The sequence below is a fragment of the Arvicanthis niloticus genome, chromosome 6, assembly GCF_011762505.2.
Source record: "Arvicanthis niloticus isolate mArvNil1 chromosome 6, mArvNil1.pat.X, whole genome shotgun sequence".
NCBI classification, from domain to species: Eukaryota; Metazoa; Chordata; class Mammalia; order Rodentia; family Muridae; genus Arvicanthis; species Arvicanthis niloticus.
In genome coordinates this window covers 50,197,073-50,212,414 of record NC_047663.1, presented here as the reverse complement: position 1 = coordinate 50,212,414, position 15,342 = coordinate 50,197,073, and the positions used below count along the sequence as shown (strand labels likewise).

The window sequence follows — 15,342 nt, the reverse complement described above, 5'->3', positions numbered from 1 at the left end:
TGTGCTTATAGATGGGAGTCTGGCAGGGCTGTCCTCTGAGGTGCACTCCTAGCAGCTGGCTGAGACAAATGATAATACTTATACCCAACCATTGGACTAAAGTTGGTGACTCTTTTTTTTTTTTTTTTTTTTTTAGAGACAGGCTTTCTCTGTGTAGCCCTGGCTGTCCTGGAACTCACTCCGTAGACCAGGCTGGCCTCAAACTCAAAAATCTGCCTGCCTTTGCCTCCCAAGTGCTGGGATTAAAGGCGTGCGCCACCACCACCCGGCAAGTCGGGGACTCTTAAGGTTGAATTAGGGGAAGGATTGAAGAAGCTGAAGGGGAAGGTAACCCCATAGGAAGACCAGCAGTCTTAACTAACCCAGACCCTTGGCAACTAATTTCCAGAGACTGAGCCACCAACCAGGAGCATAAACTGGCAGATCCAAGGACCCTGGCACAAATATAGCAGAGGTCTGCCTGGTCTAGCCTCAGTGGGAGATAACTTTAATCCTTGAGAGACTAGAGGCCCCAGGGAAGGGGTAGGTCTGTGGGGACATGCACTCAGATGCAAGGGGAAGGGGGAATAGGATGAAAACTGTGGGATGGGTACAGGAAGGGGACAGGACAATGAACGGAATATGAATAAGATAATTTTTAAAAATTGCCCAGGCTTTGCTTTCTTTCCAAACAATGGAAACCAAACTCAGACTTTTGTTGTTAATTTAATGTACTCCACAGTTTGCCACTGTCCACTTTCTGAGATTCACCTGCCCTATCCTATTCTTGCTTTTTCTGACCAGTACATCTGAGGATTCATCTCTCCAGTTTTTGTCCAGGATACAAATCTCATCTCAACATCTTCACTAGAAGAAACTCAAGAAAAGACAAACAGGAGGATGACCTATGGACCAAATCTAAGATCATTCCTCAACACCAGTCAGTTGCTCAAAGTACACGGTAGATACCTGTACTGCCATGGATGAGGTGTTAGAGATAATTTGGTGAGAGCACTGAGTGTAGCATCAGTTCATACATTATCCCTTGAGGACCTATAGATCTGTACTGTGCCCTTCTCCCATCCTTGAGCAGGCCTGAGAGACCTTGTTTACCTCAACAGACCAAGTGATAGGATCTAGGTGGAGTTATCCACCTTGGCTGCACAGAACTTAGAAGAAGAACTGCCCCTGGGTTTGCCTTGAGATATCTCCAGCCATGACCAAGAATGTATTATCAGATTATCCCACCTATCTCCAGCTGAAACCAGAAAGGGTTTGGGTTGGGCCTTTCCCTTTAAATTGAGAGATGAACATTAAAGCTTTGAGCCTTGATCAGAAAACTTTGTCTTGGCTTCATCTCTTCTCACTCTCTGTCCCCCCTTTCATTCCCAGTCCCCCTTTCAGGTGAACCCAGTTGTTTCATGGCCACAGGCAGCTACAGATTGGCTCCCACAAACAAGAGGCCTGAAAACAGGGCACCAGCTGAGAAACACTGTCTTGGGTGGAGCTCCATGGAAAACGGAACAAGAAGGAAAGTATCCTGGTCACTTGGTAAGCAGTGAATAGCATTGATGGTAGCTAGTTAAGGCTGTGTTTCCAGAAAGTGTGTTTAAGGGGCTACGGTCTAGGTTGAGTAAGTGTTGACCCAACGCCAACCTCACCTAGGAGGTGACATCAAATTTTGGGACCAGAGAATTCCAAATAGACATTCTCCCCGCAGCCTAAGAGATTCCCCAGACAAGAAGAGCAGGGTTAGAAGGAATTGGAAGACTAAGAAAGCAGGGCACTGAAAAGTAAATATCAGTAGCTGCCGCTACACTTCCTAAAGAAAGAGATGAAGCATTAGATCTTGAATATGAGAGAGAGAAAGGGTTTTAGAAAAGCAGTTGTTCTCTCTCTGGACTGTGTCAGCAAAAAAAGAATCAAGAGGCTGTTTCAGAGCCCTCCTAGGAACAGGAGAAAATTCAGAAGTCCTGAGTTTCTTTCTAGCTTCCACAAGAGAAATCCTTAGTTCTGCTTTCTTTGTTTATTGTCTGTCCTTGGCATGCCAATGTCCATATGAGTCAATTGGTTTTGTTTCGTTGTTTGAATGATTGTTCTATGTTTCATGTTCAAAAGAAGATCGTGAAACTGCTTGATTCAACCCTTGATCTACTTTAACTTGGTTTTAAAGGCAGTTTTAATATGCACAGCAGAGGCTGATAAATTACCCTACACCTGTAGCTAAGAATTGAGCTGAGCTAGAAAAGCCTTTCCAGGAACTGATTGTCAGCATAAGCTGCTTTTAAAAGGCCCAGCAGCTTTTTGGCTTCTATGATAAGGAAGCTGAGAGTTGTCTTTCATTGAAAAATCTTTGTGACAAGGTGCTTTTCTCTTGAAATTACATCTAGAAAAGGCAAGAAAATTTTGTTTGGTCTAAATATATAAAATGTGTAGGCCACTCATTTTTGTTTCTGACTGGTTTTAAAAGTGTAAATATGTTCTGCATGTCTTGGTTATAGATTATTAGCCTATAAGATTGGGTATGATTAAAAATTTACAACTTTGGTAACAAAAAGTTGGCTTAAAATTGGTAACTCAGGGTTAGAGTCATTCAAAAACGAGATGTATAAAAGATAGAATTTTAAAACAATGTCTCTTTAATGAGATATTAAAAGTTGCACTAGCATGCATTCATATATAAGAAGTGGCAAAAAAAACTTTGTAATATGAAAATAATCCACTTGGTGTTAATTTTAGAGAAAATTGATTGTTTGCATTGTTAAAAATTTGTTTTGCTTCTCAAACATATGATTATACTCTAATATTGCAAAAGAAACTTAAAAATGTACTTAAACTGCCAACATTCCATTGACTAAAGCTGACAGACAGTTCAATCATGAACTTGAGATTTTCTTGACTCCCTTGTGTTTATAGAAAAAAGGTTAGAATAGGTAGAGTTGAATAAAATTGTTAGAAAACAACTGTGGCACATTATGGGCCTACTGCACCCTTCATACAAGCTTTATTGGATACTGTGGTAGAAGCAAATTTAATGCCCCAAGATTTAAAAAACTATATGTAAGGCTACTTTGTCAGGAGATTACTTGCTTTGGAGCTCAGGATAGTGAGATACCAGTAAGAGAACCACCATGATGAATGCTCAGACAGGCAATGCATATTGAGATCTTAACATGCTTCTAGGAAGTCAATATGAAGGTAAAGCTAATCAGGTTGGGCCGCCTGCAGGAGTGTATCCACAGATTGCAGTGGCTGCTCTTCATGCTTGGAATCAATTACCTACTAAAGGGGATCTTAGTGGGAATATGAGAATGCTAATGCAGCCTGCCATACAGCTATTGGACCATAAGGTCGAGTGCCTGAAATTTGTTCTTGGTGCAGGAAGGATAATCTTTGGGCCAGGCCTCAGGATATAGGCCGAGATTAAGAATATTTACATTTGAATTAAGTCAATGCACAGTGGGCACAGCAGAAGTTTGTGTAACAGACATTCCTTTTGTCTTGGTCATCCTGACCAGTCCATAGAAGGGTGTTTTCTGGAATTTGCTTATTGCCTGTTTCTTCCTTGGGGAAGGTTCAGCCTCAGGCCTAAAGACATTCACAACAGACAGTTTATGGGCCAGGTGTTATAGATAATGATTGAGAGAGAAATAGTTTAAAAACTTTAAATGATTTTCAAAAGCTGTTAGGTGATATCAATTGGCTTTGTCCCTATTTAAGGCTTACTACAGGTGAATTGAAACCTCTATTTTATATTCTCAAAGGGAGTGCTGATCCTGCCTCCCCTCAATTTTTAAACCCAGAAGGATTGTTGGCCTTACAACAAGTAAAAAGAGCTATTGAGAAACAATTTGTCACTTATATAGACTATTCCTTGCCTCTACATTTGTTGATTTTTAATACAAATTATACACTTACAGGATTGTTGTGGCAAAAGGCTCCCCTCATGTGGATACATTCAAAGATATCCCCTAAATGTAACATCCTACCATATTATGAGGCAGTAGCCCATATGATTGTACTTGGAAGAAAACAGGCACTGATTTATTTTGGCAAAGAACCAGACATCATTATTCAGCCTTTTAATACAGATCAAAATATTTGGTTAAAGCAGCATAGTACAGTTTGGTTGCTTGCTCAAATAGGATTTAATGGCATTACAGACAAACATTATCCTCCAGATAGATTGATACAATTTTTAAATGTACATAAAGTTATATTTCCTAACATGACTTCTTTGCAGCCACTACATGATGCTCTTTTAATCTTTACTGATGGCTCCTCTAAAGGACGAGCAGGTTATCTCATAAATAATCAACAGGTAGTCATAGAGACTCCTGGACTCTCTGCTCAGTTAGCAGAACTGACAGCAGTTCTGAATGTCTTTCAGTCTGTAAATGATGCTTTTAATCTTTTTACTGATAGCCTATATATGGCTCAGTCTGTCCCCTTGTTAGAAACTTATGGTGTATTTCAGTTCAATACACCAGCTAGATATCTGTTTTTACAAGTACAAAACCTCATTATTACCATAAAAAATCCCTTTTATATTGGCCATATAAGAGCTCATTCTGGTCTTCCTGGACCTTTAGCTTCAGGTGATGATCGTATTGACAGAGCTATAATAAGAGAAGCCTTAATTTTGGGTCCTGTTGTATTGGCTAGATGAGATCATAATAAATTTCATCTCTCTAGTCATACCTTGAGGCTCCGACATAAGATCACTAAGAAGCAGACTACAATGATTGTAAAGCAATGTCCTAACTGTCTTACTTTATCTCCAGTTCCCCATTTAGGCATTAATACAAGAGGCTTTATGCCCAATCATATTTGGCAAATGAATGTAACTCACTATGCATAATTCAAAAAATTGAAATAGATACATGTCTGTATTGACACTTGCTCGGGATTCCCTTTTGCTTCTCTACATGGGAGAAGCCTCTAAAAATGTAATTGATCATTGCTTACAAGACTTTAATGCTATGGGATTACCTAAAGTCCTCAAGACAGACAATAGGCCAGCCTATACTGGAAACAACTTTACTCCTTTTGTAAAGAATTTGATATTGAACATAAAACTGGAATTCCTTATAACCCAATGGGACAAGGAATTGTTGAATGTGCATATCACACTCTAAAAAATTAGTTCGTTAAAATTAAAAAGGGGAAATTATGTCCTCCAAGGTCACCAAAAGCACACCTTGCTTTTGTGATATTTGTTTTAAATTTTCTGCAAACTGATGCTAAAGGTCAGTCTGCAGCAGATAGCCACTGGCATCCAGTCACTTCAGCTCATTTGCCAGGTCAAAGGTCCTGACCCTGTTTTAATTTGGGGTCATGGCTCGGTCTGCATTTTTTCAGAAAAAGAAAATGGAGCATGATTGCTACCTGAAGGATTGGTCTGTCAAGTGAACACAGATTTTGCACCTAATAATTATGATTCTAATGATGAAGATGGCTCAAAATCAGCCAGCTGATTTAACTTGGCATATACTTTTTACTCTTACTGGAGAGTAAGTGTCTTTTATCAATACTTAAAGCCACCCACTATATACCTTGTGGCTAGACTTTGTGTCTAATCCCTGTCAAACAGCAGTTGGATTCGATACTGGAACATTTCTGCTTTCAACTTTATTTTCTACCTTGCTTGGATAATCATGTTGCTTTTAACCTTGTGTCTTAAACAGATTGGTTGCCTTCACACAGGATTGCTCTCAGCAAGCTCAGCCATTCATCATGGCAGTTATCCATCGCTATGAAAAATTGCATTGAATGCATGCCCACGGGTCCTTTGGTCTGAATGTGGCTTGGTCTGTATGGGAATGTGCCAATCATGGCTGGTTAGTCAAAGACGGGTAAGAGTGTTCTTGAGCTCCTATAGACCTAAGGCAGAAGCATACATCAATATGCTATGTATGTTTTCCTTGAGGATGGGTTATATAAGGAGCAATATAGATACCAACCTAAGCCAGGCACAGTCACCCAGCCACTCTTTACCCTAGATGGTATGAAATCTTGTACCCAATCCAACTGCTGGCACTGCTCATCTTTAAAAACTAAAAAAGGGGAATTGTGCCCTTCCCCAAGCCTTGAGCAGGCCTAAAAGACCTTGTTTACTACAACAAATCAAGTGATAGGATCTAGGTGGAGTTACCCACCTTGGCTGCAGGAAACTAAGAAGAATAACTGCCCCTGGGCTTGCCTTGAGATATCTCTGGCCACTCATCTCCCCCACTCATCTCTGGCTGAAACAAGAAAGGGTTGGGGTGGGGACTTTCCCTTTAAATTGAGAGATGAACATTAAAACTTCAAGCCTTGATCAGAATACTTTGTCCTGGCTTCATTTCCTTTCACCCTCTGTCCCTTTCTTCATTTCCAGCCCCGTTTTCAGGAGAATCCAATTGATCCATGACTGCAGATGGCTACACACAGCCTTGGGGTCTAAACCTCTGATGTCTTGGAATTTTAGCTGGATGCAGTGAAGACACAGATGTCAGAGAGTTATCAATTTACCCTTCCCCCCACCCTTCTTCTAATATCTCAATGCCCATAATCAGCTTAAAGAAGTTAATGAAGAGTCAGTGCTCTAATTCCCTGGGAATGGGGACTGAGGTAATTAATATTAGGCTGTTCTTCTAGGGAAAAGTAATGGTTTTATTGGAACAGGGAGGAATAGCTAGAAATGATTACATAGCTATAACCTATTGGTAGAAAGCTGTATAATTGTTATTAAGCTGAAGTTATAATTTCTTAAATGATACAAAATTTATTTTGATTTGAAATTCAATGGTTCCATTAGTATATTTTCTTATAAGTCAAAATTGGTGGGTACAAGGCTTAGACCCAGTCTTTCATCAATTTTTTTAACTGATCTGAAATGTTTAGCCTGTGAGTAAAGGGCCTATAGCAAATTCATGGCTCTATGTTTACTGTTAGGGTGCTTTCTAGATTTTAATTAGAAATAGCTGAGAGGAGTTATCAGACTACAGTCCAGATTACTTTACGTAGATAATTGGTTTTCAAAAACATCAGAAGTCCACAGTATTGATGTTACAAACATTCCTATATTAATGTTCATTTGATTAGAGATCTGTCTGCCCATGACAGCTTCCCTGTCTTGGATTTTAAGAAGAAACTGAGCATCTTTGGAGTTACTCCAGTTGTGGTAAGACAGCCACTAGGCAAAAATTGCCTCTTTTCATATACAGACAATATACTGTCCAGAAAAAGGACACACTTGCAGAATAGTTGACTGATTATATCTGCCAAGACAGAGTGATCAGCCCTTAAAAATTCTACATTACTGAGTCTGTCAGATGATCCTGGGCCAGAGGCTGAAGATCAGATCCTCCAACGTTTTGAGTATAGGGACTGTCCAGGTATTCAACAGTCTCTATAAATTGGCTAAGTTTTGGAAGCTATGCTTTGTGATTCCCATATCTTCAGTTAATTCAGTAATTCTGGATTTCTGACACAGTTGAAGACTTATAGTCTCATAGCCAATCTCAGCTATTTACTTTGAGAGAAAAGATTTGAGATGATTTTCAGTTGACATTCATTCTAAAGCCAGGTTGAGAACTAAGTCTTTTAGTTAGGAAAGATGACAGAGTTTCTGTTTAGTTGACAAAAATGATGGATTGAGTATTAGGTCTATCTTGTCCTTTACTGATACAAATTAATATAGTTGTGCTCTTGTTGTATTTTGAGAGAAAGTTTGGGTTTTTTTTGTTTGTTTTATTTTGAGAGAAAGTTGGGAGGAGCTAAGGTGGGAGGAGTAAGGAGAGGAAGAGGAGGAGTAAGGATAGGAAGAGGAGAAGGAGGAAGAGGAGCTGAGGCAGAGATGTAGGAGCAATGGAGAATCACACGTTTATTGGGAGCAGCCTTGGGTAACAACTTATATCTAGATTAGTTAATTGGTTGACACTTCTAATTGTGTGGGCATCTTGTTATTTGAGCATTGTCAAATATATAAAGCTATATATATATGGCAGAGCCATCTTCCATGCTGGCATATTGTGGGCAGCAGGACTGGTGTCTCTGGCCACCTGTGCCAGTGGCCAGCTTGTATTCTCAGCCACAGGTTTAGGCTAGTTGGGAACATGGTGGCTCTGTAAACAAGCCAGAATAGGTGCTGCCATTTTAAATATCACCATTAACAAGTGTAGGAAAAGGTAAGAGAGATAAGAACACTGGTGGGAGCATAAAAGAAACCCTTTTGGGGAAAGACATGAACAGTTTAATTTCTGCTACAATATCATCAGTGGAGTCTTCCTAAGCCCCGTGTGTAAGAGATTTGGTGTGTGGAGCTTGAGATCTAAACTTCCTGTAGAGGTGGCAGTGGTATAAACAGTGAGTAGTGTGAAGCCTCAGATGATGAAAATGTGACAGATGGGTAGGGTGACATGTTCTACATCACACAGTAAGTGAAATACCAGTGGCAAATGAGGGCAATGGGGTTTGGCCCCATGGTAAACATTTTCAAGGCTTAATTCAGGGTGGGAATAATGGAATTTGAAGGGAAGATAAAGATTGGGTATAGGCAGGACTTTCACAGAGCAGCAACATGGTAGAGGAGAAAGTTGTTTATTAGGCACTGATTCAATTTTTCTAGATTCCAGTCTTGTGTCTGTTTCTGTATGCTGTGAGCTTGGACAAGTTAACCTCTCTAGACCTAGTGCACTAGAAAGAGATGGCTATTTTGATGCTTGAGAAGATGAGGAGGCAAGGGCATGGCTGGGGTAAGTGCAAATAAAATGATGGAACTCAGTAGAAGAAACTGGCTGAAGCTGAAGCAGGGGCATATCTTCTTCTCAGGTCCATCTCAAGAGAAGAGACCTTCTTGGAGCTTCAGGTCCTTCCTGGTTCCCAGAATCTTTAGTTTCCACTCAGATTCTGAGCTGAGCTCTGGGTTCTAGTTAGACTAAGCTCACTGCTGACCCACATCAGTTCCTGTTTTTCCACCTGTAAAATGCAACTTCTGCACTGCAGAACCCAGCAAGATCATTTCACTCAGCACTCCACCATGGCTCCTCTGACATTTCAGTCAAGTCTCTCATGCCAGTAACCCATAATATGGAGGCTTACTTGTGAAGAGCCACCATCTATATAAACTCAATGTCCCATTCATAGATCTTATCTCATTTTATCATTTTACCTTTGCTTCTGCATCCAGATTCATCAGATTCCCCTTTAACAAGTTCCTTATTTGACATCAGAGGATATCTTGAGTATTCATGGCCTAAGATTAGTAGTTCTGGTGAGTTGGCCTGGCTAAGAGATTCCATGTTAGTTGCCCCCATGAGGACTGAAATGAGTAAGAATTGTCTGTGGGAAGGGGGCAGTTGTGCGCTTATTGTAGATGCAGCAATAGGAGTTGGGGGAGAAAGCCTAGAGTTCTACCTGATTACCCTCATACTTTTCTCCATAGTCACCTGGGAGGGAAACAGGCATTCAAAGGTACAGCTGGAAAATGGTCCTACTGTGTAGTCATGAAGGTCAAACACTTGTTCTGGGTCTACTCTTGTCCTCTGTTGAGTCTCTATTCTTTTCTGAGCCTCAGTTCCCTCACGTGAGGCTCTGAGCTTCTGTTCCACAGGGTTGCCAAACTACACTAACAGTAGTTGCAGTCACATGGGATTGTACTTACAATTAGTGAACAATTTTGACTCTGTTTAATAGTCTATGTGTATTATCACTTTACTCTCATAACCCAAGGAGATGAGTTTTTAACCCTGCTTCCATTTCTCAGATGGAGACACAGAGGAAAAAAGACTGTAAAGTGACTTTTCCAGCATGGTTGAGCCAGTACTGGAGTCTGCTTCTGCCCAGCTCCAAAGTCTGGGCCTGTAATTTCAGTGTTGCCAAGCACTCCTTTTGGTAGCTGGCTTGAACCAGCTTTAAGAGTTGGGAAAAAAAGAGCTGTTCTTCGGATTATGGATTATCCCACCCATCTCCGGCTGAAACCAGGAGGGGTTGTGGGTTGGGCCTTCCCCTTTAAATTGAGAGCTGAACATTAAAGCTTGGAGCCTTGATCAGAAAAAAAAGTTGTTCTTAATGCCAGCCTCTTCCTACTACTACAGCTTTAGTATACTCCTTCCCAGGGACTGTAGGGACCACCCAGGAGCTTGAGAATTCACTTTTGTAGAAGAGGATGTGGAGCTCTAAGGTTCACATAGGGGTTTTTTCATGCCTCATGGCTGCAGCTTCTCATAGATCTGGGAATACTTATGATAGGAAGTTAGTGAAGGGACTCTAGCCAGCCAGACTATGGCAAACATGGTTTTGGAAGTCTTTATTCTTCTTTCCTTATTTTCTCTGCCTTGCTAAAAATCATTAGGTTACATTCTTAAACCTAACCCCCAATGTCCATTCCCTCACTTGACCACTTCATCCTCCTGAAGCTATCAGGGTCCAGCTATCAAAGTATTGAGGTCCAGCAATAAAAAGCCCCTTTGCTCAACTAATTAACATGCCCAATTAAAATTAAACACTCATCTTAAGATAAGGTTTCCCAGTACCTTTATAATCTTTAATTTGCCTTATGGGCCATATCTGTCTTCTATCTATCCAAAGGCAGTTCTTTCTCCTCCTGTAATCCTCTCCCTTGCTCCATATCTCCTCTCTCCCTTGTTCCCTTCCACTTCTTCCTCTTCATCTATCTTCTGTCTTTGTACCTTATCCCTAGTTTCTGTGCCTTTGGGGCAAATAAATCTCCTTTATGCTGAGAACTTGGTCTAGTGTCTTGAGCAAATTTCAAGGTTTCCTACAGTTAACTATCTATGGAAACTCTGGCAGGAGAATTCAGTGGTAATGAAAGGGCCACAGAGTGGTGAATTGGGGTCCTAGATGTACTTACTTAGCATCAAGTTCTTCTCTGCCTGGGTTGTATTCTGTAGTAGTTCCAGATCCATATGCTTCCTCCTGTTATGGGTGGGGTTCAAGTCCTCTTGTCCTTTATGCTGCACCTCCTCTGTGCTACTTGCCTTCTCAGACTGAGGTGGTCTCATGGTGATAGAATCCTCAGATAATGCTTGGATATGCAGCTCATGTTGATATTGCTTAACATCTCCCTTCTGTTCTTGTTCCAAGTATGAGGTTGGTGGATTCTTGTCTCTTCCAGACATTTCTGTTCTTGGATTGAGTGATTGATCAGAACTGATAACAAAAAAAGACCTGGAAATAGAAGAACACAGCAATTTCTACATGAACAGACTGTCTTTTGATAAGAACAGCAAAAGGACTCCAGTCTCTTCTGGGGAGTGGGTACTATGTATCCAGGTGCAGGGGCTTGGCTTTATATGGTAGAAGATAGAATTCTGGGAATGTTTATCAGTGAGGAAATGTAGAAGTACAAAGATGGAAGAATGAAGGGTCAGAGCATGATAGCTACAAAAATTAGAGGATGCAAATTAAGAAAGAAGGGGTTTAGGGATGGAAGAAATGACTGTTGGGCTTGCAAGGACAGACGAATCAGAGGATAGGAACACAGGGATGGAGGATACATGGTTGACTGTTCAGGACATCCACTATTCCATGTCCTCATTCTCTCCCTCTTCTAGGGTCCCATTCTAATACTCTGGCCGTTACTATGACAGCAGAAGGTGGGGAGATGCAGCACAGAGCAGAACACAAGAGCCCAGTCTGTGTTCAGGGTAGCCTCTTTGGAAAAATCTTAAGAAATCTCCTGCCCCGGGCACCACACAATGGTGACAGTTCAGAGCCAACTAAGCTGAATGGGCAGGTATGGGGCATTAGAACAACTCAAGATTTTTCCAGAGGCCCCAGTGAAAGAACAAAGCGAACTATAGTTTTAAGTTCTTATCTAGGAGTGGACTTGGCAAGGCTGGTCTGACACTCAAACTATTGCCTCCTCAGAGAGTCAAGGTTCCTGTGCTCAGGACTAGACTCTTCTCCCTGGACTGTAGTTTTTAGCCCCAAATCAGCTGTGTCTGACATATCTCATGTTCTCTTTACTAACACTGCCTGACTTAGTTCTCTGCTGAGTGTAGTTGTTTTGCCCACTGCAATTGGTATATAAGATGCTGTAATTTTATGATAGCCAGAAAATCCCATCTTGTCCTAGGCCTCCATTTTACTACCTAATAAACCATCAAGTCTTAGAATCAAATTCCTGGAAGATGAGTTCCCAGTAAACAAACCTGATTAAATGACTTCCACCAAGATATGTGCACTTGTGGCTATCTGCTTTGCTATGATAAAGATATGAGCATTTGCTTTTGGAGCTTGTATAACTTGATTATACAGATAGTAAAGGATTATTTTCAAATCATCCTGAAATTCTGCTTTATCTCATCAAAACAGACCAATTCTTTGCTTGCCTTGTCTCCTTACAGTTTTTGCCTTTACAAACCCCTCCTTAAATCTTGGTCATGTGTCTTAGATTTGGCTTCAAGGCTTTTGTCCTACTATCAGTAACAATAAATTCATTTGATTATAATTGAATTGAGTCTGTAGCCTTTTCCTGATGGTCTCAAACTCTATAACATTTCTTAATAAATTTGTGTGGCATAACTTATCAGCCTATGCAAGTCCTCCTGCTTTCAGCTATTGCTTTTTGTTATACTCAGATTGAAGGGTCCCCAAAGTCCACCAGAGATCACCATGAATCCAACTCATATGCAAAAGCAAAGAGTTTTTATTCAAGCTCCAGCTCAGATCCTTCAACCTTTCCAACACAGTGGATAGTGGTACTTTCCTGGTACAAGCCTTGCTTTTTTATCATGATTGCAGCAAGGTAAAGGACTTTCCAACTTGGCAGTTAAATGATTGGTTGACATTTGCTTGGCGCATTTCTATTGACTAGTAATGTTTTCTGCTTGGTCTGGATAATGGTTGCTAGCTTAATCAATCTACTTTGAGACATTGGGTACTTTCTTTCCCCCTGAGAACTGATTGTTTGTCACTAGGGGATGAAATGACTGTTTATTTAGGGGAATTGTGGTTGTTGCTAAGGTGACATGGTTCCTGGAACAAGTTGGGGTTTTTCCAGTAGCTGAGTTCATTCTAAGGGCAAGTTAATCATAACATGGAGTCTGAAAGCAAAATGGGGTTTATAATGTTAAGCTGGGTCCTTCACTTTGTCTTCTTTATTTGTCATTACTGGTCCTCCTACTCTACACCTCACCATGCGGAACTCTTATTTCTGCAGTTTCAGTCAAGTTGCACTAAATATGATTTATAAATTCTGGAAAAATCAACAAAAGTTAGTAAGGTTGTGATAATATATAGAATAGAAAAGTTAGACTAGTGGACTCCCTCTCTATCAAATTGCTTTCTTCCCTTGTACATTCTAATTCTTGTAGTATATTGCTAAAAACCCCTAGAGACGTTCTTTACCTTCATTCTGAAATTCTGCCCTTGGTCCCATAAATGGGTATGTAAATGTAAAGATATGGGAATCTGAAGATGAAAGTTTAATGATAAAACACAGCCTATGAGAGTTGCATGAATTTCCTATTGATGAGTTTGAACTGTGACACTTGATTAGAGATTAGTTATATTCACAGAATAAATATGATTCAATTGTAGTTCAACTCCCCCATAAATCTGGTGTGGTGGTTTGTATATACTTGTCCCATGGGAGATTATACTATTAGGAGGTGTGGCCTTGTTGGAGGAAGTGTGTCATTGTGTAGGTGGGCTTTGAGGGCTCCTAATGCCCAAGGTCTGACCACTGTAGAAGACTCAGTCCTCTCCTGGCTTCCTTCAGATCAAGATGTAGAACCCTCAGCTCCTTGACCAGCATCGTGCTTGCATTGGACTAGTGAATGCAGATCAACCCTTTGCAATCAGGAAATATCTTAAGAGGCCTTCTGTGGCTCCAGTATCAAATTTGATTCAACCATTCCCTGTTAGCATCAAAGAAACTCAGCCATAAAGCAATTAAAATGTTGTTAAAAATAACACTGCCCTGAATATAATTAAGGACATAGCAGCTTCAATATGTAAAACAAAAATTCAAGAGATTAAGTATTTTGGCAAACTGCTATAAATGATCAGAGACCAAAGCAAAAAGTACAAATAAATGGCATTAAAATTGAAGGTTTAGTCGACATGGGAGCAGATGTAACAACAATTTCACCAAAATCTTGACATATAGATTAGCCTCTCTAGGAGGTAAATATTCAGCTTCTAGGGATTGGAACTTTATCTCAGGCAAAACACAGTACAAGATGGGTCAAGTGTACAGGGCCAGAAAGACAAATAGAAAAATTAAAGCCATGGATGGCTAATATAGCCATGAATTTATGGGAATGTCATTTGTTGCAGCAATGGGAGACAGATTAACATTCCTCCAATCTCTGAAACAAACTGTAAAATAAAGAATGTTTCTAGAAAAAAATATTAAAAGGAATTATCAAGAACAATCACAAAAGATCCAGGTTGTCTATAAGTAGGACACAACATATATTGGTCTTTCAAATGTGTCTAACTGACAGCTTGTATGACTGGATCAACGGCCTATGACTAAAGAAAAATTACAGATACTAGAACAGCTGGTATAAGAGAAGCTGAATATTCAACACATTGGAATTCCTCTGTATTTGTTATAAAAAAGAAATCAGGAAAATGGAGGATGTTAACAGATTTAAGAGCAATAAATAATGATTCAGCCAATGGGCTCTATGGAAGTCTATTTCTCTAAGCATGTTCCCTGGCATTATTTCTTAGAAATAACAATAGCCATTTTGCTTCAAACTTGTCAGCGTTCTCAAAATACTGATACAAAAAGAAAAGGCAGTCTAACCATAAGACACAGAATATAATTTGGGTCAGAGGGAGGTCAAATTGACCATATATCATGCTATGCTCAGAGGTTTGTTGTCATATAATTAAGAACTGGTCTCCTTGGAAAATTCTCCAGCTTCATCCTTCACTCAGGGGCAAGCAAAATAAGGGTCAGCTTAAAGTGTTATGTCTAAATTACTAAAGAAACATGAAAAACAGACTGATTACAGCACCTGCCACCATATTTGCATATGAGTTCATTGTGGGTTTTGTGGGTTTGGTCTTTATAAGCTGACATAGAAAAGTGTTCAGCATCATAGCCTCAGCACCTGAATTCTGAGCAATGGCCCTGATTGCTCAGTCTTAGGGTGTGCATTCAATAAACTATACCTGTCTGACTAAAATCGGTGTTTGTGTGATTTGTGGGGCAACTCATGAAGCCCAATAGGCTTTTTACAGCCTGGAATCCATTGTCTTTTTTATTACCTAAGTCATGGCCTTTAGTAGTAATTGATTTAGAAGATTGCTCTTTTTGCAATCCCTTTCCATAAGTATGATAGGGAAAGGTTTGCTTCCTCAGTACCTACTGAATAATGGCTGTCCAATAAAGAGATA

General features: G+C 40.1%; 1 protein-coding gene across 1 annotated transcript in view; it reads right to left on the bottom strand.

The window, feature by feature from the left end:
• The window catches only part of LOC117710281 (NACHT, LRR and PYD domains-containing protein 1a-like), a 38,934-nt gene extending 27,949 nt beyond the window's left edge, over nt 1-10,985 (bottom strand). The window contains exon 1 of the mRNA XM_034505027.2: nt 10,835-10,985. Within this exon, the coding sequence (XP_034360918.2) occupies nt 10,835-10,985 (151 nt within the window). The remainder of the gene's footprint in view (nt 1-10,834) is intronic.
• Between the last annotated feature and the right edge of the window lie 4,357 nt (nt 10,986-15,342).